Genomic DNA, 26,198 nt, shown 5'->3' with positions numbered 1-26,198 from the left:
ACAAAAAAAAACCCTTAATAATAACAAAATTAGTGTTTATGGACTGCATTATTATATAAGATGTAGATGTGTTTAACTATTTATTCATAACTTATAGTAGGTATTTTAAATATACACCTATATATTATAATAATATAATATTAGGTATAAAACAAATAATATTTAATTTATTAGGAGTAGTGTCGCAATGACCATGGCGAATAGAAATACAAATAGTAATAGTAATAATAATACAATAGACGAGTAAGTATTCAGGGCCGGTGCTAGCTTTTGCGAGTCCTTGAGAAAAATATACTACGAGGCCCTTTTATATTAAAAAAAGTACATGGTTTGAGCTGCGAGGCCACGGGCAAAGGCCCTGCTAGCCTCACCACTCACCACCACGTTAATACTATTAGTATTACAATGATTTTAAAAATAGATTCCTACTTGAAATTCCGTATGATGATTAAACGTTTAAAATAATTATTGATGTTTTGTTTTAATGTGTGGCAGTGATAAAATATTGTTTTTCTATATAACATTAAATCTTTATTTTTTTTTGAACAATTCATTATGGTATAAAACAGTTATTTTCTATCTTAAAAATTATAATGTCAACTAAACTGTTTGATAAAGCTTGTGCTAGTAATATACCCAAAATAAATATATACATGGTTAATGATTATATAAAAAACAGTGATAGTTTTAATGATCCTGAGCTTAGAGGATCAAAAGCCCAAAGGTAAGTTTGCTATACACTTATAACATTTTCAATAGGTAATACCTTCCTTACTACTTGTGGCTATATTTCAATATTGTACAAAACTCAAATTAAGTACCTACTTAATTGTATATAGATCAACACGAGAAAGCTATGGTGATTCAGCTATTGGATATGTCAAACTATTGCGCCAAGGAAATATTTGTTTAGTTAAAGGACAAATATGTCCAGAACATAGAGTAAGACAGAAAAACTATAAAGTAGCTTTAACTGTGGATGAAGAGGAAGAGAAAATTGTGGATGTTAATTGTGATGACTGTGCAGCTTCATTAGGTAAAAAACATATTTTATATTAATAAATACTAATTATACCTAATTATTTAAAAGTATACATTTTAAGTATTATGGTTAAAGTACATATTTATGTAAAATTATACCTAGTTTTTAAAATTATTCTTTCTTATTAAACTTTTAGGTGGATGTAAACATAGCTTAGCATTTCTTATGTATTTACATAGAAAAAGTGAAGAGTCAGTTGATTGTTATTGGAAAAAACCAAAGCTATCTGGTATAGTACTTACACTTGTGTTTTTACAAAGTGGAACAAAGCAGTATTTATAAACGCTATTTTTAAGTTTGTTTGTTTCCATTGTGTAAAATTATTAAAATAAATATCAAATGATAAAAATTAAATTGTTAAAAAATAAAGTGTTTAAATTAAAGCACATTCAAAGTCGGAGATGTTGATGAATCATGAAAACAACAGTCTACAAATAACAATATTGAGCGCGAATGCATGACCGCACGGCGCACGGGTGATATAGAACATGCGGAGTGACGTCACAATTAAATGGCGGGAAACCCGCCGCTTTTAAAAATACATGATATCGACCCTATTCCACAATACTCCTAAAAGTGGTCAAAATGATTTTTTTTTTTTTGCATCTTCAAAATCTTATTTTGAATATTAAACCAAGCAGTTTACATACTATTTTACTAAATATTTAAGTACTAGTTCAGATGCTAATTGGTAAAAAAAATAAAAATATCAAAAATTGAGTCTTGTTACGTCACTCTATATGTATAACTATCCTCTACAACTTTTAATTAAGGTATTTTGCTCTAAAACCATTCAGTAAGCCGTATTATTGGAACAAAATTGGCATGTTATTGTACGGTATTTTCGCCCGTGTGGCGTCCTCTTAAATAGCCTGTTACCTATATTAGTATGTCAATCCCTACCAAACACAAATAATTGTCCAATAAAGTAAAACAATTGATACAAAAACTATAAGTAAAAAATCACCCGAGCACGACAAAATATCAAACAAGATATTCAAACATCTTCTTAAAAAATCTGTTGTACTTTTCACTTACATTTATATTTGTATGTTGAAATAATCCTACTTTCCACTATTTTGGAAACCGTAGTCATTCTTAATTTGTATACCTACACAAACTTAAAAACTAAAAAATTACCCTTCCTGATACAGACCAATAAATCTTATTATCAGTAGGTATTAGGGAAATTATTTTTAAAAAGTTATGCTATAACGAATCAGACCCACTCTTAAGTCCCAAAAATGATAACAAACACTCATTCCACCGAATTGTTAATAAAAATAGCCTCATTGTTTGTGTAAAAGAAACTTCTGCCCGGAAGTATTCTTAGACGTACCTATCGGCTATCCAAGCTTTTGACCGAGTGTGCCATACACTGGCTAGTGGCTTGCTCTTTAAATTAAAAAGTTTCTGCCAGCTCAATTCTACTTGTTGATTAAATCGTATCTATAAGACCGCTCATTCCTCGTCTATCAAGGAGATTTCCTATCATCGCAATTTCAAATCTAAGCAAGAGTATTTCAAATTATCATTGAAACGATCAAGCGAATATCACCAAACCATTATAAAATTTACATAGCTGATACACAGAATGATAAATCATTAAAAAATTAAAATTATTTAATTCTGTGGCTGATATTCCAAACTCCGAAAATTTACTACTAGCTAAGTAGATACTATAGAGCCTTATAGGTACTTGCGTTGAAGAAGTACGACATAGGCAGGCGGCAATTCTTTCGTCAGTCATAATATACCGGCTCCGCAAATTTCAAAATGGTTTTCCAAGTGGAAAATCAAAATTAAATCAATTATCTCTTTTCACATCCCTTTCATATTGACATTTTGTATAAAAATGTATTTGTAATTATTATAGTGTTAGAAAGATAGCAAACACATAACACATTTAAAGAACAATACCTAACCATATCAATGGTTTTTAAACAATAATTTTTCACTGGAGTGAAATGAAACTCTCGGCATTTGATAGATGGCAATAAGAAAATTTAAAAACAATAATTTAAAAAAATGTGTATAAATATCGACAACTTACACGGACGTTAACTGTTAAGCGAATTTTTAAATATTGCAATGAGTTTTGGCAATTTAGCATAATGTGTTTGCGGAGACGATTGATTTTAAAACATTGTAATGTGTTTGGGCGACCTTATTTCCTTTTGACGGCGGTTCTATTCTTCTACACTGAACAGCTAAATTATGATCAGCTTTTGGTTGTGATTATGATTTATGTTTATTATTATTTGAAAAAGATAGTATTTTATCGATGGTAGAATTTACTAAAACACTCGGTATACCTTCTGTTAGTACACAGAAAACGAAAAGACCCGGTTTTTAAAGTGGTAAGATCACGCAAAGAGTCACTAGTGGGCGACTTCTTAATCACGCTTTATCATGTTTAGTTTTTGTCACTTGTCACTTATACTTATTATGCTATAAAGTATAGATTGTATAATCATTATAAAGAAAAAAAAAGTGGTAAGATCGACGAAAAATATAATTTTCAATTAAAATGCATTGTTTATTTCGTTTTTTATTAAAAATATATTCAATTTTAAGATCCATATTTTACATAAATTAACTAACACAAATACACGATAATACAAGTTCAGTTTGTCTCGCTCAAAAACTACCTTTATCATGCAGGTAAAAACTAAAAAAGCAATTCGCCCAAACGCAGACTGCCCACTTACATTGAAAATATTTCAATACTAATATAATTTTAATGATTTTTAGGGTGGTCTAGATAATAAAATTATATAGATAATACAAGAGTTCAAGAACTTTAAAATTTGAATAAATTGTATAAAATATACACAGTAAAACCTCATTCAACAGGACCAAGAGAGTGATGGACAAAAATCTTGCTTATATTTCTAATTATTACATCTATACTAATTTTAATATTTTATGAATTGGTATATAATATTAATATACACTATATATGATGATGATAAAATAAAATAATTTGAAAAAAGTAGTTATTTTAATTTGCTTACGTGAATGTTAGGCCAGCCGCAAACCAAAACTGTTTAGTAGACTTAGGCAGCTTTATTATGACTAATTAAAAAAATAACACATGTAATTCAGTGAAAACCCGCACACTGATAAATCATAGTCAAAACAAATTATTTTTGCTCATCAGTCAATTCTAGTCATGACTAATCATGTTTTCTAAAAATAGAACATGCTCTATTCCATGTACCACTATACCAATAATTTGGATCTGCAACTTCTATGCATGATTTACTTACGATAATAATGTTAGTCGTTAAGTGACATGTAACAGAAGTTCTATGATAATCAAAAATGTAATGTAATATTATATCTATTCAGTGGTAATAATAATAAATAACAAATGTTGCATCATATTCATTTTTTTTTTCAGAAAACCCAATAATAAATTAATATAAATATTATATTAATTATGTAATCATGATGCATTCATTTGATGTGATAAGTATCACGAAAATGCAATTTTTTTTAAATCTATTATTATTTGCAATAAATAACATTTTTTTCAATTAGAAATTTAGAACTATGAACTAAGAATAATATAATGCTTTTAGTTTAAAGATTGTGGCATTAACTCTTAGTTAATGATTGGCAAGCATTTTAGATTGCTAGAGGCCATGTTACTATAATTTATTTAATTATAAATTATTATTAAACTGTGGATATCAATAACAGTACAATTATTGTTGTTATTTCATTGCAAATATAAATTATGATTTATGAACAACAAAAAAATAAAATAATTATAAAACTTTCATTAGTTAAAAATTAATTGGCTTTATATTTTCATGTTTCTGAAGTAAATTGACAAATATCTAAGAATTAAAATATCTTAAATTTTGTTGAATGCAGCAATGTCCACAGATTGAACAAAATCTTCGAATTCTTGGATGGTTTCTGTAAGAGCATCGACAGATACTTTATCATCTTCTACAATACACATAATTTGGAGTTTCTTGATACCAAAAGCAATTTCGACTAATTTTGCTGTAATATAACAACCAAATTATAATAAAAATATAAATTCCAGAAATTATATTTATTTAACACTTACAAGCTCCCCACACTAAACCATCCATGTTAATGGTTCGGACTTGTGTTTCTAATTGTTTCATATCGGTTTCATCATCCCATGGTTTAACATCCAGTACAATGCTACTCTTGGCGATAATTACTTTTTTGGTGGCTTTCTTTTCAGCATAAGCCTTTAGTCTTTCTTGTTTAATGCGTTCTTTTTCTTCATCCTGGAAACATATTATCAATTGAAATAACATAAAAAAATAAAACGAATACAATTAAAATTTAATTGAAGAATATTATAGATGAGTAGTATTAACTTAATTATTTATTAACTAAAATTAAATTAACACGAGGGCCACATTTTAATAGATATGTGCATTTTAAGACTGATATTTTTAAAATTTGAGCATATAAGTATCATATGATTGTAAATCGATAAACCAATCAGTGATAGACATTTTAGAGACATGGATAAACTTTCTCCTACACCACAACCAAAAAAAATAATTTTGTGGTGTCTTACTAATTTGTTGGTACAATTTAATTTATCTGGGATTGTACACTTTGAAAAAAAATATATGATTTTTTTATTATTAGTTAATGATGGTGGGTGGGTGGTGGCTGATAAATTGCTCGGTTTGCTCCCTTTATACAAAAAAATAAAAAAAGATTTACACCACTGAAGCCTCAACACATTCTAATCTAAACCAATAGTAAAGCAATAAGTTAATATCAGGTAGGTAAATCAATTATTATTATATTAAATAAAAATGCAATAAGTACGTCTTCATCATCGGAACCGAATAGATCTACATCGTCGTCATCATCTGCCGGTTTCGCAGCACTAGCCGCAGATGCTGAGAACTCGGCTTTTTTGTTTGGGAACTGGGTGCGCTCTTTGTCAGTGAACGACTTGATGTGGTTGTACCACCTGAGCACATTAGGCGTCTTGGCCTGGGGTGCTTGAATTGCGGCAAAAGTATCAACGTCAGCCGTGGATGGCTCGTATCTGAAACATGTGTACCAAAAAATAATATACGAACATTACGAACGCTTTAGTACACCAAGTGAGCATTGAGTACTCATGGTTTTTAGGTTAGCTGCTTACCCAACAATGTAACTTTTCAGGCTCAAGTAGTTTTCGAGGAATTGCACGCCTTGCGGGGTTTTTAAGTCTACGGCAGCCATCGTGTATTTTAATATGTTTCCTAACGTGTTACGTCAGTCCGAAGTATTAATTATTTCGGAAGTTCTTACTTTTTTGAAAATAAAAACTCAACACGTTACAACTGTTACAAGTTTCGAGTTGGAAAAGAAAGAGAGAAAAAAGATTATCGGCATTATCGCCAACTGCCAAGTCGCCAACACTAGACATTGATAAAGACGGAGTATCATATTTTGTTCCAAAAAACCATTTTTCTAAATGACACTTGTTCCATAAATATAAATATTTTATAAAATATACTTAGAAATAAACGTTTATACAGTTTTATAAACAATCTTCGCTGAGAAGTGAGAATCATTGTTTTAATTGTTTATGTACCTATTCAAAGATTGAAAGATTTATTGTTGAAATCAAATTTATAATTTGATACATAATATACATCCGTATTTCGTAAAGAAACTAAGTGTGACAACTGTCGAGGTACACAACGAAATAAAGTAATAGTTTCTTCGAACTTTTTTAAATTCTTAGTCGAACAATGAATGTAATATGTATTGATTTTAAAAATGGTGTTTTTTTGTCATCGCCTAACGGAGCAATAAAAATGTATTTATATTTTATAATTTTATAACATAAATAAAAAATTCCTAATAGTTATAAAAGGCGTCGGAAAAGAAAAACAAAAAAAAAAAAACCAATTTTTATGCCAAAAAAATTTTTTGACTAAATCGATTTTGTTTTTTATTTTGAGTAACTCAAAAATGAATAACGAAGATACTTGAATTGTCACTTCATATAAGCATTTTCTATATAATATACAGACATCATTTTAAAAATATTATGAATTATTTAATTAGTTTCTAGTTAGGTTGTTTTTTTTTATAAGATACCTATCCAAGATCCAACAAATTATATTATAAGAAGTTCTAATAAATGTATAAATAATAATACCATAAATAGATGCATTTATTATATATATATTAGTATCGCAAATTATCTGAGCATATTAATTAGAACTTTTCGATTGATTTTAAAATCAGTAAAAAAAATATGAGTAGGTATGTATTAATGTATTATTCCTAAACAGGACGGTACTGAAACGGGAATGATATAGTCACATGTGTATAACGAGTTGAATGTGAATAACTGCTTGTATTTAGAAATTAATTTTATTAATTTTTTAAGTCCTTATTCTTTATTATATGTAATGGATCATAATCTATTAACTATTTAGTATGTAATATCAGTTTAATCATTAAACTTTTAAATATTTTTAAAATTATTAATCATTTAGTTTAGCCAAACCGTATAAAACCGTTAATAACCGTTATAAAATTATAATTTAAAAAAAATATCCAGATAATATACAATTATTATGATTTTACGTATGAAATTAATTAAATACCAAAAGTTTCGTATGCAAGACTGCTGAAATATAATAATAAATCCTATAAAATCTCAAAGAGTTCTATAAAATAACATTATTATAATATTTATCATACATGGCAAACGACAATCGTCGTCATTTGTAGGAGACGATTAACGATTCTTATAATTTTATTGAACAGTCGTCAAACAACAGCCTTCAGTACATGACAAGTACTCTCATTTTCATAAAATATTTCAATAATTTCATTCCGAAGCGTAAAGAAGACGAATGAAGAAATAAACTAGCTGTTTCTTCGGTGACGGTGCACGTTTGAACTTTAATATGGCACAGCTTGATTTTTGCCGAAAAGCGTTGAAGAATACTTACGTAGGTTAATTGTCCTATATAATTTCGGGGTAGTAATAAATTTACTTTTTATTGACTTCTATAAGCCGTTACCCCCGATGATAGACCTATATTTTATTTCCGATCGTCCAGTCCAATGAAGTAGTCGGCAACCAGCGGGTTATTGTATATACGACCCGTTTTAAATTCTAAAACACTGAAATTTTTTTTTTATTTATATTTTATTATTTTAAAATTCTAGATAATATTTTTTCCTTAGTAAATAATTAAATAAAATTTTTATTTCTTCTGGTCCGCAAACTGTTTTTAATTTGTGAATGTGGCCTGAGAATTCAAAAAGGTTACCGACCATGCATTAATGATGAAATTGCCAAGAATAAAATAAAGTCGTTAAGTAAACCTTAGATCCTGGACGTAGCGAAAAATTAACAATTAACATAAACAATTATGTAGTTTATTTTCTGTTTGTCATGAATTCTAGTAGCAAATATGATCTATTTGGTACTTTGGGTGGTAAATAGTAAAATAAAACAAAAAAATTCAGATCTCGCAATAATATCGGGAAAATAACAAAACTGAAATAATTACGTTATATCCTTGTATAATTTCAACCCGGAGGACGATTGGCAGCATCAATAAGAAGCTCATCTGAATAACAAGTGTCGCAAGGCTGTGTTTGTTTAATACTATAATTTTTTGAACAGTAGTACAGTATATTATGAATATTTACTTAAATTATATTTAACTTTTAGTTTTTTTTTTGATTTTTTCAGATAATATACTGTACCGTTTTTAGGTGTTCTTTTTATTTTAATAATACGTTGATAAATTACCAATTTTTTCAATATTTTTTCTTATCACATAGCTAGTTCGTCTTTGTATATGTTTAAATTTATATTTTTTATAGTTATTGTGCTGTTTAACTTTCTTATAAAAGAGAGTGAGGAATTTAAAAGGTGGCCACCGAACAGAAAGTTAAACTGCAAATACTATAATCTTCTTAGTTCCTGTTTACATTTTTAATTGATAAATTATGAATATAAAATTTAAAATTAATTTAAATTCAAAAATAAAAGAACACCAACACAGATTTCTGAAATATTAAAATTGTTTTTTCTATAAGTTTAAATTACATTTAATCTGCACATTAGTTGAAGTTTTATAGGAACCAAACATTTAGCTGGATCATGGACTACTCACCGACGATGAATTTGTCATTGAGCTGATGGAAAATGTGTCGGCACTCGGCTTTGTTTCAACCCGGAGGAAGATTGGCAGCATCAATAAGAATCTCATCTTAATATCAACTGTCGAAAGGATTTGTTTGTATTATATTATAATTTTTAGAATCGTAGTAGGTACAGTAAATTATATATAATATTTATTAGTGAAGAAGAATTTGTCACAAAGATGATGGGAAATGTGTTGGCTGTAACTCAACCAGGAGGAATAGATTTGCAGCATTAATAAGAAGCTCATCAAGTGTAACCAGGATGTGTTTGTTTTATAGTATAATTTTTATTTAGTTGTCCCCTTACGCATCAGCGCTCATCTCTCATCCACTCATCCAACACATTGACTATCGCCGGCCGGCAACACACATATTATACACATTACCCGTTTTTGTAGCTTATACAATAGCGAAAATCGTATTTTTATTCCTAGGTTTCCTTATTGAAATAAATTATATATTATATTATTAATATCTACATAGTTATAGTTTAAGTTGTTGTATATTTTTTTTTATTATTTGAATGCATTCATATGATCAGTGGCGTATTTAGGAATTTTAGGATAAAGGCAACACATATTTTGCCGCCTCCCCCTCAGTAAAAAAAAACTAAAAAATTATTCTACGCCGCACAATGGTGAAACTGTTAATACCTATAGAACACCATGTAAAATAAATACTATAGTATTCTATATTTTCTTTATGGCACACATTTGTTGTGAAAAATATTAATGATTGACGTCACTACGCCCCTACTTAAATACGCACCTGCATATTATGATGCGTTCTCGCTTACGATGTGGATTAGGTCTACTGGGGACACCACAATAAAAAAAACGCGCCTCGTGTAATACCTCATAAAGTTATTAAACAATACGGACAATTTTATTGTACGTCGTTTAATAATGAAGGCGGTGTGGAAAATTACCCAACACTGTTATTCTTATCTTATAGTTACATTGCGAACATATTTTTATTAAATACCAATTAAATAATTATTTATATCAAGAAACGAGAAATATTAACGTTTTATAAAGTATTACAATAAAATAGTTTTGAAAAAAAAATATTCTTTGACTTGTTACAAAAAGACTCCAAGTAGTTATTATATTAGTAATTAGTTCTTATTTTACAAAGACACTAACAAAATATACATAACAATTGATACAAATATAGAACAATACTATGCAACTTCTTATACAACTTTAATATACAGTTTTTTTAAATTACCAAATAAAAATATAATAATGGTTAAATGGCAAAAATCGAACACCGGCCCATTGGGCTGCTTTTAAAATCAGACAGGGGCAAATGCCCACCTTGCTCCCCCTCAAATTACGCCACTGATTTAATAAACATCATTAAAATGTCATCTATACAAAAACTAACATAATTCTAAATTGTATGACTAATAAACATATCTAATTTATTGTTAAACATATTATAGTATGTTACATATAGGTTGGTATATACACATTTAAACATATTATATAAATGTGTTAAATTATAAAGAGATGTGAATATGCACACAAATTTCAAACTTCTGATAGTTCTAATTCCTTTTAATATAAACTTAAATTAATAAAAAAATTTAATTTAAACTAATGTACAAAATGTAGTATTGAATAATAAAGTACTCGTAAAACAATGTTTTGTCATGTAGGTATGTTTGATCAATTTATTTTTATTATAATCTACATAATAATGTGCAGTTATAATAATTATGATTCTTCATTTAATATACAAAATAATTTAATTTGTAAGTATATATAATTTGAAGGAAGTTCTTATCCAAAATCAATCAGAATTTATTAATTAGGTATATGAATTTGGGAAACATTTGATTTAAAGTAAAAGCCTTTAACATGTAATGTGTGTGGTTACTGTGTTTTAGCACAGTTTGATTCATATAAATTTCATTCTAGGGATTATCATGAAAAATGCAATATCTGTAATGTAGGTATCATTAATTTCAAAAGAATTTTGCCATTTTGAATGAGACATGAAAATATTCATATTCATATCGGTAAAAGAGAAAAGGCATTTATTTGTGACTTTTCTAACAAATTATACAGGGTCCAGCAAAAAAACCTCCCTTATTTAGAAATAGCGTTGTGTGAGTTGTGGTGGTGGTACAACAGTGGAGAGGGTATCGATGGATAGTGGTATACGTGCCCAAAACTAAATAAAAACCAACAAAAAAATAACGAAAATAAAATGTTTTTTTAAAAAAAAATTGGTTCTGAATTTAAATTTTTTAACGTGATCACTCTTTGATTAGATTCTTTGGGGATATTTAAAAGCACAGTGTACAATCATCGCCCCACATCCCTAAAAGCACTTAAGGAGCCAATAACCAGTCATTGGCTTCCATTACACCAGTAATGACGATGAAAAGTTATGGAAAACTATCGGGAAAGGCTTCATGAATGTGTTAACAACGGAGGACACCACTTAACCGATATAATGTTTAAAACAAATAATTAAAAATGGCATGATATTTATTAGTAAAAAATAAAAGAATTTTTTCTATTTGTTTATTTGCAACTGCCTCTTGAAAATATATGGGAGGTTTTTTGCCGGACCCTGTATTTGAAAAAACACTTAACTATAGTACCTTCTATCTACCGCCTCATAATTATTGAGTAAATAAAACCCTACAAATATTGAAATAATATGATGGGTAAATACTAAATAATAAATAAATAGGTATACGTAATTGTGCGCGTTTTCATACCATTTGATTATTTTTGGGGGAAGTGATGCTCACCCGGTTCTTTTACCACAAAAAAGTAACCTAACCAAAGAAAAGAGATTAAACTTAATCAAATTGCTAAAATCAGACCGTTTTTAACAGTGGGTACCTATTGTTTGGTACTTATTTTTATCATCACAATTCTTATCACGTTCTGGGAGAACCTTAGATAAAATAAAAATATTATTAATTATTATCAAATAATATAGATCTATCCAGTATTTAATATTCAAACATTATGTTGAATTTTTCTAATATTATCTACGGAGAGAATATAGATTTAATAAGTTTCCGACACTACACATATCCACTCATTGAATCAAAATCTTTAACTGTTTGTCTAGTCCAGTGTAGCTTTGAGTGTGTGATGGATCCGAATGCTTTTAACCGTGACATGTACGAAAATCGAATTGCCTTTATTTAAATTTTTTTGAGTACTGCCATAATTGGCACAATGTTCTGCGTCAAGTCATTTTTCGTTCATTAATTCGTCTTGTCAATTGTGTTGGCCATGGCATCCATATAAGTTAACTTTAATGAGATACTGGTGAGCAAGCCTTTGTTCACCAGACATTGATTATCCACTGAAATCGAAATGGAGCAAAATTCCTCTGACTGACCCGGAAGACGATTCTGTCAGTTCAAGAGCCCCAATAGCTGGTAATCGTTTGAGTAAGCAGTAATTAAGGTTGTGTACAAATTGTCAACGTATGATATTGGGTTGGTTATTACTGCGCGTCACGGTTTGCATTATGATGAAGCTATAGTACTATAGTAGGATACGTAAAAGATAAATGAGTAAATATTTTAAAATTTAAAAAAACGTTATAGGTGGTTATAGCAAAACGTTTATTGTGTTAAGGGTCCTGCAATAGTTCAATACATAGATAAATACTTTTGGAAAAAAAAAAACAACATTTATAATTCGATGAAAAACTGTCATTTTTCGCGGGAATATTCAATTTTGTCAAAATTTAAACTACGTTTATAAAGAATTACGACCGTAGCCAAGAGGTGGTTAGTAGGGTTTAGATCCTCCTGAAATAAGATTTTATAATAATTTAATATTTTATTTAATATAACATATATTTATACTCTTAACCCCCCCCTAAAATATTTTGCTGCCCTTGTAAAAAATATTTGTTAAATCGTGTAAGAAATATCAATAAGTCAATTTATTTTAGATTTTCATAGCATAGTTATAATTATTATACCTAATAAAATTTAACTACAATATAATATTAAATGATTTTCGCGATTATAAATTACGTTCTTTTTATTTTTTTTTTAATTTTAAGCTTACTAACGGGCTGAAATCTTGTTAATGGTAAGTGCCAAGTGGTAGCCACAGATCACAACTTAGAGGAAATCTAATTAAAATCCAATTATGGTGAAAATTTTCGATTATTTGGGGACACAACTTCATTAAATATAACTTTATTATCAATGAAGATTTCTCTACACTATAGAGTAATTATATGCTCTACACCACTAATACACACTTCTATTTAATACATTTTTATTATATAGAAGTCTGTGCAGTAATATCACAGAACAATATAGAATCATATCAGCTGTTACGTCCGTATAATCATCTAGTAATTTGGTACCTTTAATGATAAGCATTGCCAACATCCCGTTTTGTAACGAGCATCTGACGAGAGTTACAACTCTAGACTTACACTCAACTACTTAAGGCGTAGTGTATTATAAAGATCAACGATGTTAGGAAATTTGTATTTATTATTACATTCACCAAATTATTCAAACGCAGATTTATGGATCAAAGCTTCTGTCTTCCTTTACCCAATCAAGTGTATTTATTATATTTCATATCAGAGTTAAGAGGACTAAAAACATGTAACTAGCCATATTAAGAAATATATTTCATTATAGGTAGCCATTAGATACATTTGTCCTACTTATTTTAAAACTAGTTTTTCTTAGATAAAACGTGAACATACTTTAATACCGTGCATTCATTATTCACTTGCAATTGAGTGGCGTTTATATTTTTTTATATTCGCAGTTAAATTCCACATACGTAACATATATAAATATATTATAGTATGCACGTAGAAAGCTAAATTTAGAATCATACTGGACCTACTCTAAAATTAGTGATTAGTATGAATACCTATAAGCTGAAATATTGTTAGGATTTTTATTTTTAATAACAATTGTCTAATTTATTCAGAATCGGTAATTATTATTATTGCATTACCTATTGTTTAGTTTTACTCAATTAATAAACTACCCACATTATGATAACTTATTGTGTTCCTTAGGTAATTAATGTATGTATATTATTTCATGAAAAATAAAAATTATTTTATTATTCAGTAATAAAGCAAAATAGCACAATTGAATAGCATAAATTTATGTACTAGTAAGTGTTATATTTAGTAGGTTTATGTCAAAACAATAATTATAAGATACAAATAGAATATAAAAGTTGATTCTATACAAAAATTATTTAATTAGCCAATATGATCACCACGACCAATCAACATTTTAAAATAGTCGTATTTGCATTAAAATATTAGAGCTTTATACAATGTATAATTGCTTATACTTTGTGATGTTTATTTTTAACTTACGTAATAACTAAAGGACTCACTTTTAGTCACAATTAAGTTTAGACCCTTCAAATATACTTCTAAAAAAAACAATTTAAAAAATGTATAATAGTATATACATTTATCTAAATTAATTATTATATAAATATATTATATATGTATACACACAAAATATAAGTATAATTATTGTTAATAAAATACCCAATTAAATGATTTATAAAATCTCAGTAACATTAAAATTAAATGTTATTTATGCTATTGGTTAAACAAGAGTATAGAATGGTAAATTGAACATACAAAATGTATTAAAGTATAAGTTGGTACATTACCTACTTTTATCACATACAAGACACAAAACTTGAAAGGGTACAGGAAAACTTCTTTTCCATTTATTGACCAAGTAAATACAGTACAAGGAACACCACCTAAATAATTTCTTGTAACATTTTATGCATTGTGAATTACGTCACCGCAAATTGAATACTGAGTTTTTCAAATTTCATAACAAACAACTTAACAAAATAGGATGTTTCATTCAGTACAAAAAAAAAAAAAAAATTATAATAATAATAATAATAATAATAGTTAATTGAATCAAATCATCAACTGTTAAAACCATTTAAAACTTATTGTTTATTAAATAAAACATTATTTTATTTGTTGTTCAGCATGTTAAAAGTAATAAAATATTCAATATTTTTTTGGCTAAATGTATTGTCGAAAAATTGATGTAAATCAATTTTATATTAAACTCATTTAAAGTTTACGAATAACAGACCCATTGTTTGTAATTAGATGTACCATCTATAATTATCACAGCAATGGTAACAGTTTAGAATATCTGTGGTAAAATAAGAATGTTTAATATTATACAAATTATAATTAAATAGTACTAAGAACCCGAATGTTGAAAAATGAATTGAACCACTAATTAAATAAAAATATGATTATTTTATCTAAAAGTTTTAAGTATGCAATTTTATGACGGTGATTAATAAAACATTGGTAATTTAAATTAACCAAGGTATTTTAACTTGCGTACAAACAAAATATCGAATTTGAAGTTAAGTAGATTATTAACTATTAAAAAATGAGTTAAAAATATAATAAAATAAATAATAATGAAAAACTATATATATTATAATTATTTATGGGTAGGTAAAAAGGCAGTTATAAATCGCCACCAGCACATGGTATATATTACACTTTTTATCCCAAAAAAAAATAATATGCATTATTATTAAAGTTAACTACTAAATAAACACCATGTTATTTTAAATTTGTTCTCTATATTATGAGACACTTACACATTCAATATTGAACTTTTTGACAAAGTGATAAGTAAAAAAAAAAAAGAATATGTATAGGCATTATAAATAAAATATTTTCCAAATCATACTAAAAAAGTATTTTCCATAAGGTGTCCATATTTTGTATTTTACCAGATGAGTTGGAGATTGAAAGTGTATTATTGATCTTTTTGAAGTTGTACAGGGCGAAAAAAAAAGAATGTTAATCTGATAACGGGCGGACAGGCAACATATTTTGAAACAACCATCACATTGCATATTTGCGGGTCCATTCCCTGGCTAATTCGTTGTACTTTTCTCTGTCTGTTTTATATATCCTAGCAATCTCAGGAACAAGCGGATCATCTGGATTTGGATCACATAACAACGAGCAAATAGACAACAAAACTGGAAGCAAATATTTTTTGTTAATAATAATGGGGGTAATGATTATTGATATAATTATATTTACCTTTTGATATGGTCAATGCTGGTGACCATTGAGACCGTAGAATATCAAGGCAAATGCTACCATTACTGTTAATGTTCGGATGATAGATTCTAGTAGTGAATGCAACCTAAATATTGAATGAAAATGTTAATAAAAAGTGATATTTATAAATTAAACAAAAGTACTAACCTTTGGAGGTTTAAATGGATAATCCGTAGGAAAATGGATAGTTAAGAAAAACACACCACCTTGGTATGGACTATCCGGCTAAAAAAAAAAAAAAAAAAATAATTAATTTGAAAAATAATAAAAAATAAATCTGTCAGAACTTACTGGTCCCATAATTGTTGCTTGCCAATGAAATACTAAAATTAAAAAGAAACACAATACTTTAGTACAAACTTATAAATATTAAGACAGTTTAATTTTAAAAGATATTATGGTAAAATATGTGAAATGCGATTTTTAAAATTATTAATATGTTTTTAAATTAAATTTGTATTTTATTTATAACAATAAAAAATTATAAATATATCAATAAATGTACACATTTACTTTCATCCTAAACTGCAAATTTATTGTATAAACGAAATTTTTTTATATTTCAATTATACTATAACTAATGTCTAATTAATTGATAAAACCATAATTGTGAATAAAAGGTAATAATAAGTTGTTTTAATATGATTTGTTTAATATTTTAATAGAATTCTTACTAACTGTTCAAATGGGATACCTTTTAGTAGGTATAAAACTTAAAATAATAGAAAACACATTATATTTAATAAAAAACTATTCTCTTCTACAAAGTAATAAAACTAGTTAGAAAATACATTAAATAAAATGAATAATACTATACATAAATAACAATATTTTATTATTCAAGTAATCCAATCTTGATTAGTAATTTAATAACTAGTTTAAATTGAATGTATTCAATATTTAGAAAATATATTATACATTTTACCTAAAATTAATTTTTATACTATTAAATATTTAAATACATTTAATACATAAATAATAGAATACAATTTCATTTATCATACTGATTTAGAAAATTATACATTTTACATGGGAGGCTCAAATATAATTTTGGTGAGTTATAATAATAATAATATTAGGTGTTTATTTAAATTTGTTTTATGTAGGATTTTATTTTAAAATTCAATAAAATCACTGTCACGTTTTAACTTAATTGTTTACTTACAATCATCCCCTACAGGTCCAGCGGAGCATTGTGCTGGTGGGTCTCTGCCTAAGTCTTGAAGTTCCTAAAAACAATCATCACAATGATTAGGAATAACTGTTGTACTTGTAATATAAATATTAAGTACTATAATAATAAAGAATAAATATAATATTAATGATAAACGAAATATATTTAAAAGTTAAAATAATTAAATGTTATAAACCAAGATAATTGAAGTTTTTTTTTTTTTTTTTTTTTTGATATTTACAACATTTTTATTTATAAATGAAGAGATAATTTATTCGGAATAAATTTAAAAAATGAAAATATTTAGTTTAGTTAAACATTAATAATAAGCTGGGCATAAATAATTCAGTATATTTAAATATATTTTAAGGTTATTAAATTATATAAAGTATCATTAATTAAAAAAAATGAAAATAATAATAATAAAACTATATTTCTTTTGTTAGTATTTAAAATCTGTTTTAATATAATTAACAATAACTGTTTATAGCAATTAATTATTTTTATGACATTAAGATATTGTCACTCAATAGTACCTAATTGTAAAATAAATAATGAAATAATGTTACATATGCTTATGTGTCTAATTAAATTGTAAAAGTGCATATCATGTATAAATTAAAAAATATAGTATAGTTTATAGCACATTCATGTTTCTAAAACTACCTTATCAGTATAGAGGCAAACATTTTAATTTAACGAATCAATTTAGAACATACTAATTTACTTTTATAGGTTTATGATTTTTGAAATTGAAACTATTTACCAATATAAAAGATTGAAATTATAAGCAAATATCTTGTTATAAAGTCCCATAACCTTTATATGTATTTCTAGTTCAAAAGCCGAGTATCGCAATATATATAATTTAAGCTAAAGTAGCATTTAGTTAGTGTAAAAATAAGAAACTACTTTGTAGGTTATGTTAGTAATGTATTTGTGAGGAATCTGGTTACAAGTAAATATAATTTACTAAAAATGATTTAGCGAAAGACTTATCAGACATTATACACTTTATATAAAATCTAACAGAAATTATTAACTAACTTTCAATAGATTAAGCTTAAAAGAAGAAAGTCACAACCAACTTATTAATTGATTGTTAAAAAAATAAAGGTGCATTAGTAATAGGTAGTGTCACATAATGAATTGGATTGCGTTCTATTTTTTGCTTTGTTAAATATAATAAAACAATACAACTGGCGTTCTACGCAATTCCAACGTGGAGTATATATAATTGAATAAAGAGAGATTGATGTTAAGAATGTATTAATACAACTGTTGTTAATCGATAACAGACCTTGAGATAAAAAAAGACAAATATAATAAGTATATTAAATAGTATGGCCATAGACTATGTGAGAGTGAGTACTCTTATGTTTCTCTGACATTAGGTCATCAGAAAAGAAGAGCCACTGGCATTAGAGTGGTATCGTGCAACCAAACCGCAGAGCCACCGATTGTTCATTAGCGACCGACTGCATATATTGGTATGCGGTCCACGGTTTAGGGGAAGACATCTCTCAAAGGGAACGAAGGTGAGTAAGCCGACGCTGATTTGTCCCATGAGCAAATCTCTCGGACACGATGCGAAAGGACATCGCCGCCATCGCCGTGCACACGCCGCCGCGACCGCACACCACGTTGGTCGGGGGTGGGGGGAGGACGGAAAATGAACAAAAATTGTATAATAATGATACTTAGCGAACTCGCTTCGACTGCTTACTTTATTGATACGTTTCAACGCCATTTTACGACGATTCTGTGATTGATAATGTCGTTGTTGTTGCTCTTGTAGTCGTGTTTAGGAGTGTGCGTCGACTATGAACCGTGTGTCTCGTGTACGTGAAACGCGTTACGCCCGAACCGCCGTGTGCCGTGAAAACGCGTACGCGCGAGACAACCGACGACCGTAATAATATTAATAATATCGCGGTGTCTTTGTCGTGTGTGTATTCACCGCCGTCGTCGTCGTCGTGTAGTGTAGAGCTGGTGAGATTCGGTTCCACCAGCAGCGACGCGCACACGAATTATTCTACGCGTGTGTGTGTGTGTGTGTGAGTGTGTGCGTCAGTGTGTCCGCTTATTATACCACCGTCGTGTATGCGATTGAAGTGAGTGCGGGCGCGTGCGTGCGTGCGTGCGGGTTATCAGAAAAGGATGGCCGTGCGGGGTCGTGTGTCGGGGAACAGAGCACGGTAAAATATAGTATACAAGATGGCCGCCGACGGCTCGAATCGCTCGTATGCACGCACGCACGCGAACGCGGCGGCAACCCGGACACGGTCGTTGTTCCCCGTCGTCATCTAGCCCGAACTCGTTCACTTGTGGCGGGGACCTAGTGGCTCGTTTTTTTGGTATTTTCCCGATAACAACAACAACTAACTGACGCAGCCGCCGGTGACGTATTCGTCTTTTCGGATGACTGTCGTCTCGCTGCCACTATTGGTTAACAGCTGCGGTCACGTGCGGTTACGAATTTGATGGGTGACGCGACCAGCCAGCTGCAGCTGCCGCTGCAGGCTCCACAAGGGAATTCCTTTATTTGGTCATGATGTACCTTAACGTCGTTGTCTAACGTCCTCTTATCACGTGGTTTCGGCTGGACAGGTCGACCCGTGTCCCCCACAGCATAAAATATATCTAATATTCTGCGGTGTCCCACCGGACGTTATCACCACCACCGACGTTGCCGCACAGCAGCTGCTGCCGTGTTGCCGCTCGCCGGTATACTCTCGAAACGGCGACTGGTAGAACGGTCTTCATTTAGGACATTTCGATTTTTAGTTCTTATTATTTTTATTATTATCATCGTCATAGAACAATATAAAAATTACACTCAACTGATATTATTTCGGATGGTCATATTATGGTCTATGTTATTTTAATGTCCGTGTCGTGTAAGATGCGTTCCTACGAAATCACTCAATATTCGAATTCTGGCTTTCTTTAAAAAAATTTACCTACATGTATTTTGTTCGAAAACAAATTAAATAATAACTCATTTTGCATCCGTTTAAGTGTACTACTTCGACTAGTACGACATGCGAAGGGTCTCTTCTTTGTTCATCTTTCCGCTCGGTTTTCTCACAGAACGCAGTGATTAGAGTATCTTCTCTGATTTCTTCGTCGCGGTTGGCGTGCGAATTTTTTTTAATGATTTACCAAAAAACATCGTTTCCCGTTAATAGTCCGCAATTCGTATTGTTGCATTGTTTCGACTTCGGCATAATACGTATGACGTATACAAATGCACCGTCATATGTTTCCCCATCGTTTATTTGTTGTTCGCCTACGCTCATCAATTCGTCAATATATAAACATTGCCCGAATCTGTTTTAAACAACATAATATTATCGCCGATGGCGTTATTTTCGGAAAACGATTAAAGTTATCGATTTTAATGCGATTGGGAAGTGCCATTTTAAATTTTAATTTAGGTTATCGACTGCAGTATAACATTAACCGAATAACTGATTTATTTTTGTTATATCGTTCAGTTTTACATCAAAATATTCAAAATCAAAAAATATAAAATATTGATAAGCTTTAAACAAATCTTTGGTAGGAGCACAAAGAGTGTATATTTGTTTCGATTTCAAATTAATTCATTTTCATAAATTAATAATAATTAACAATATATATATATATAGATACTTCAATAATTGATTGATATTTTAAGTGAGTTGGAAAAAAGTCCGGTTTAATTTTTTGTATACAAAAATGTCTTGATTTATTAATAAATATAAATATAATTTAAAACTAATATTTGTTACGTTTTTGAATACAATGGACAATATTAATTAAAAATTCTTCAACCGACATTTCGTTAATGGCCACTAGAGAATATGTTTTTTAATCGTTCACCGGTGTCGACCTTCCGTACCTAACACTTCAGTCTTCACGCATTTTAGAAATTAACCATTACAAATAATTTTTTTCCCGGTTTCAAGTGTTTCAACACCTACGTCCATTTCGATGCGAATAACTAGATTAGACAAGTGAACGACTGGATTTCTTATGCGTTTGCGTTATCATAACATCAATTTTATATATTATATGATGGGTATTTCATATTTTATCTTATCATAATATAGATTAATTATGCTATCTTTATTACCTACCTTACCTTCTAATACACATTAATCTTCCATCTACCTTATATAACAACAAATCAAACCAGACTTTTTTTCCGAGATTCATTTCAAGTCTATACAAGTTAAAGAATATTTATAATTTATTCTATGATTTCATTCTTTAATTTCTAATGATGTATTATTGGAACCAAATATTTATTTAACTGTTATGTAATATATATTAGGTATTAAACATTTAAAATGAAAGTGTACATAATTGTGTATTGAAGTTTTTGTACTAAAAAACAAGAACTAATATTTTTTATGATTAAATGTTTGAATTTTTTTAATATAAACATTTTATATTTTATAGCCTGAATTGCTATTACAAGACAAAATAATTTGAGTATTTGTTTTGGCAACTAATTTAACCCACCATAAGCTTTGTTTTGTGGGTTAAATTAATCAAGATGTTAATATTTCATATATGTAAATAATTTATAATGTATGATTTGATCTAATGAATAATAATAATAATTCATCGAAATTTTAATGAGCCTATGCAGATATGCTTAGATTGGTTGCTTTTCCAAATTAAGTGAAGACAACTATAAATTATTTCAAAAACTCTATGGGTGGTTGGCATTACACTGAAATATATTTAAATAATTACCATTTTAGAATAATATAATTAAAAAAAATATTAAATTATTTAAGTATAATGATTGTAATATTATTCAATTTTAATCTCTTGATGTACTTTTTGAGACATTCATTAAAATTATTTCACATCATGATCTAGGTAAATGATTAATAACATGTCCATTTAACTATGATGGTAGATTTTAAAGTTTCGATAGCATTTGCCATTGCCTTAAAAAAAATTTATATTTATTAAATTAACAGTTGTATTTACAGAAAGAAAATATTAAAAAGATACAAATAAAGTGGAAACTGGCAACAACAATAAAGAATACAATTATAATAATAATTTATGCTCGTATTGTGATAATGTCTATTAAATATTGATAGTCAGTTAGTTGCACTAAAAAAATATATGTACAAAGTACAATGTACATATTATATTATATATTTAGGGAACCTTATATGAACCTATCATGAATTAATTTCTTTTTATTAAATGAGTTTTCCAGGTTAAAAACTGACATACTAAAAAAAATCAAAATATACATCAATTTATACAATATAATATTTTATAGTATATAAAATATACTTTACAGAATATATCTTATATAAAAGCTACAATTAGTGCAATACATTTTTTCAAGATATATAGTTACAGTCTAATGACAAAATAAGAAAAACAAAAGAATTAACTATACTATGTGGAATTGTTGAATTGGATCTTGATAGTAGATGACAGATTCACTTTGACTGTTTTGTCCAAATATTTTTGTATAACTTGTGTCATTAGCTATATATATACACAAACAAAAAATAAATAAATAATAAACTATTTAATAATATGATATAGAACAAAATTAAGTTAGTGAGAATTTAATAAGACAACAAATGTAACTTACAAAATACGTCATCAGAAAGTTCTTCAATTCCAATTGATTTGTCTCCTTTTGTAGCCTTTAAATATTTCAATATTATGTACAAAAATATATTTTTTATAAGTAATAAATATAATATTACCTCTCTATACTTTTGCAAATACATTTTTAAGGGTTCTACATAATTGTCAAAACCTAAATTAGACATCGCATAAAGAATATCTTCTCCATTAATAGTTTTACGTTTTTCTTGGAAACACCTGTCACTAGCTTCACTGGTTATAAAACTTATAAATTCTGAAACACATTCTTGTACACATTCTCGTGCATCTTTTGCTATCTATAACCAGTAATTAATATTGTTATTTGTTAGAGTGTAATATAATATTGTTAGTTTATAAACAAACCTTTCCACCATCTGGAATAGATTTTTTCATAATTTTTGCAATATTTGCAATAGGAAGGAATCTATCTTGTTCTCGAAGTGGTTTTCCAAATTTAAGTTCATACACTTCTCCTTGATTTGATGAGTCATCTGTATTGTCCAATGTGACCATTTCCACGCCATCCTGAGTATCTTGTCCTAAAGAACAGAAGTTAGATAATATTAGTATCCAAAATGAATGTACTTTAGTGACTAAAGTGGTTATGTTAAACTACAAGAAATTTTGTATAATAGTTGAATATAAATGTTTTGATTAAAAATTAAAATTATAAAAGTAAAAGTATGATAATTATTTTATCCAAAGATTGGCTTACAGAAATTAGTCTTGTTAATCACAAATGTGGGATTGAAACATTATTGTATTACTGTTAGGCATGTTATAATTTTTAACATTTTATAATATTTTGTTCTGTTTTTAATGTTAAACTGATTGATTGATATTCTGATTTAGTATAAGTAGATACTAAAATCATATTATACTAATATATTAATATATAAAATATATTTTTGATGTATATGTTAGTATTGTTTCTGAACCGTTGAACAGAGAAGAAAGGTTTACAACTGAAAATATTTGGAGTTCTCCAAGTAGTATGGTCAATTGTACTAATGGTTTTACGGCTTAGAATATGAATATATGAATATATAATAATTAATATGAATATGATAAAAGTTATTAATAATTAACATACATGTAAATATTTTAATTCTCATTGTGCTGTGATTAACTAACTTATACATAAATCATACAAATACTCATAATATTATTAACTTCATACTAATTTAACCACATAGGAATTAGAAATATAAGTAATGAACTTTTAAAAGGTAACCTAAACAATGTCCGATTATATTGTAATATATATTTTTTAATAAGCTCACTAACCTTGAGATAAGAAATTTTGATGGTCGTCTGTTAAAAATTCTTCCGTCAAATCATCGCTGTCACTGCTGTTCATCGTGAGATCGAGGTAAGATTGGCTGGTCACCGCAAAATTCACTTGTCGATAAAAAAAAATTTAACAAATATCTAACACTCACCGAACAGAAATTTACGAAGTACGACGTACTCGGCCTGAAATTATAAACAAACAACAAAACGAATATCAATAAGAGATGACTTCTCAGTGCACGACACTAACTGGCAACTGCTTAAGTAATAACTAATAAGCAAAAGAGTTGTTGTTATGTTCTAAGTTTAGGTAACGAGATACAACGCACAATCACGGACAACAAAGTCAACAGACCGAGATAAGTACGTGATTTTTATTAGTGATTTTCGATAACAGGAATAATGTAATCGTGTAATATCATTGATAACAGTATTGTGTTGCAAACACAGATATTGATATATATATATATATATATATATATATACAAACACATAGAAAATAAATACCTATTAATTATATAATTGTATATAATAAACATTTATTATATTACATAACTATTGTCGCAAATCAGTAATCACATTCACAGGATAATAGAATAATATTATTATTATTATCGTAGAATATCCATTTTGTTTACAACGTCCTTGGAGTTGATCCTGTGGTGGGTGAGGGGTAAAGAAACTAAGTAGTACGTGGATCGCTTAGTTGGTTTTAAAGGGGTATTAAGTAGGTAGGAAATTTTGTACGATTATAATTAAAGCAAATAATATTATTACTCAGCAAACCTAAATATATAAAATAAAAATATACAGTGAAAACTCTTTATAACGAGTTTTTAAGGACCAAGAGATTTTTTTCGTTATATAGAGTATTAGTAGAGGGTTAAAAAAAAGAACATTTAAATTATTTATGTATGTATTATTATTTTTAAATTACATGGGTATTTTATTACTTATAATTTTATTTGTTTATTATAGTTTTACAATTACTAATTAGTTAGTCAGATTTTTTTAGATTTGTTTACTTTGCCATTATTTTTTTCGTATCTATCTATGAATTTGTCCAATTTCTTGTATATAAAATACATCGATAGATGATAGATAACTTAGTACTTACACCAGTACACGCATAAAAGTTGATGTATTATACACACAGTCATACAAGTACGTCAAAACTTAAATATCGTGATATCATATTCATACAGTATTTTATATTTTTATCGATGTATAAATTGCATAGGTACACGCACAGTCCAGTGAAAGTATATACAAAAAACTATTCTGAACGGATATGTCTTTCAGGTTTTATCTTAGTATTGCGGTATGTTGGTTTAATTTTTTTCCGAGAAAATTGCATTTATATTATATTATTAATATTTAATTACAATAATAATTTATGTTATATTTTATACCATATTAAATTATTATTATTAACTTTTGAGTTATTACCATCTTACTATAAGACAGTGTTTGCAGTTTGTAATCATTTTGGTTTTTTCTTGAGCAAAACCAATTTTCTATAATATTATTTCGATATTACGTAACCATCTGCAAATAACGCATAAAATACCATACTATACTAACTTTTAAATTATCTTTGATTGTTATTTATTACTTTATTAGTGTTTAAATAAATTTAAAATTGTAATTATTTTCATAATGTCATTGTGCGTGATGTTCTCAATATAATATAATCATAGTCGCAGGGTTTATGGTTACACCCCTAAACAAAAAAAAGTTCTTTACATA

The 26,198-nt window shown here is 28.1% G+C and overlaps 3 protein-coding genes across 3 annotated transcripts; all 3 read right to left on the bottom strand.

Annotated features, from left to right (window-relative positions):
• Positions 1-4,836: 4,836 nt before the first annotated feature.
• On the bottom strand, positions 4,837-6,384 carry LOC132920035 (elongation factor 1-beta'). The gene is made up of 4 exons (XM_060982069.1): positions 6,204-6,384; positions 5,879-6,104; positions 5,130-5,319; positions 4,837-5,062 (listed from the first exon to the last, which is right to left on the bottom strand). The coding sequence occupies exons 1-4, from the start codon at positions 6,281-6,283 to the stop codon at positions 4,908-4,910; spliced, it is 651 nt and encodes a 216-aa protein (XP_060838052.1). The 5' UTR covers positions 6,284-6,384; the 3' UTR covers positions 4,837-4,907.
• Positions 6,385-15,829: 9,445 nt separating this feature from the next.
• LOC132920008 (ubiquitin-conjugating enzyme E2-17 kDa) lies at positions 15,830-19,645 on the bottom strand. Its single transcript, XM_060982000.1, has 6 exons — positions 19,243-19,645; positions 17,508-17,571; positions 16,634-16,665; positions 16,490-16,567; positions 16,322-16,427; positions 15,830-16,257 (listed from the first exon to the last, which is right to left on the bottom strand). Exons 1-6 carry the CDS (start codon positions 19,264-19,266, stop codon positions 16,118-16,120), a joined length of 444 nt encoding a protein of 147 aa, XP_060837983.1. The 5' UTR covers positions 19,267-19,645; the 3' UTR covers positions 15,830-16,117.
• Positions 19,646-22,780: 3,135 nt separating this feature from the next.
• LOC132920007 (uncharacterized) lies at positions 22,781-24,837 on the bottom strand. The gene is made up of 5 exons (XM_060981999.1): positions 24,444-24,837; positions 23,520-23,695; positions 23,255-23,452; positions 23,137-23,191; positions 22,781-23,027 (listed from the first exon to the last, which is right to left on the bottom strand). Exons 1-5 carry the CDS (start codon positions 24,514-24,516, stop codon positions 22,930-22,932), a joined length of 600 nt encoding a protein of 199 aa, XP_060837982.1. The 5' UTR covers positions 24,517-24,837; the 3' UTR covers positions 22,781-22,929.
• Positions 24,838-26,198: the final 1,361 nt, after the last annotated feature.

The sequence above is a fragment of the Rhopalosiphum padi genome, chromosome 2, assembly GCF_020882245.1.
Source record: "Rhopalosiphum padi isolate XX-2018 chromosome 2, ASM2088224v1, whole genome shotgun sequence".
NCBI classification, from domain to species: domain Eukaryota; kingdom Metazoa; phylum Arthropoda; class Insecta; order Hemiptera; family Aphididae; genus Rhopalosiphum; species Rhopalosiphum padi.
Note: the sequence above shows the minus strand (reverse complement) of the source record. Positions and strands in the feature narration are given on the sequence as shown.

Coding starts and splice junctions, on each gene's coding strand:
- LOC132920035 (XM_060982069.1), bottom strand. CDS start 6,283: ATGGCTGCCGTAGACTTAAAAACCCCGCAAGGCGTGCAATTCCTCGAA. Junction 5,320..5,878: donor TCGGTTCCGATGATGAAGAC/GTACTTATTGCA, acceptor ATATGTTTCCAG/GATGAAGAAAAAGAACGCAT. Junction 5,063..5,129: donor TGGTTTAGTGTGGGGAGCTT/GTAAGTGTTAAA, acceptor GTTATATTACAG/CAAAATTAGTCGAAATTGCT.
- LOC132920008 (XM_060982000.1), bottom strand. CDS start 19,266: ATGGCGTTGAAACGTATCAATAAA. Junction 17,572..19,242: donor CGTTGAAACGTATCAATAAA/GTAAGCAGTCGA, acceptor GATTGTTTTTAG/GAACTTCAAGACTTAGGCAG. Junction 16,666..17,507: donor TGGACCTGTAGGGGATGATT/GTAAGTAAACAA, acceptor TTTTAATTTTAG/TATTTCATTGGCAAGCAACA.
- LOC132920007 (XM_060981999.1), bottom strand. CDS start 24,516: ATGAACAGCAGTGACAGCGATGATTTGACGGAAGAATTTTTAACAGAC. Junction 23,453..23,519: donor CTATTCCAGATGGTGGAAAG/GTTTGTTTATAA, acceptor TACTGGTTATAG/ATAGCAAAAGATGCACGAGA. Junction 23,192..23,254: donor ATTTGCAAAAGTATAGAGAG/GTAATATTATAT, acceptor AAATATTTAAAG/GCTACAAAAGGAGACAAATC.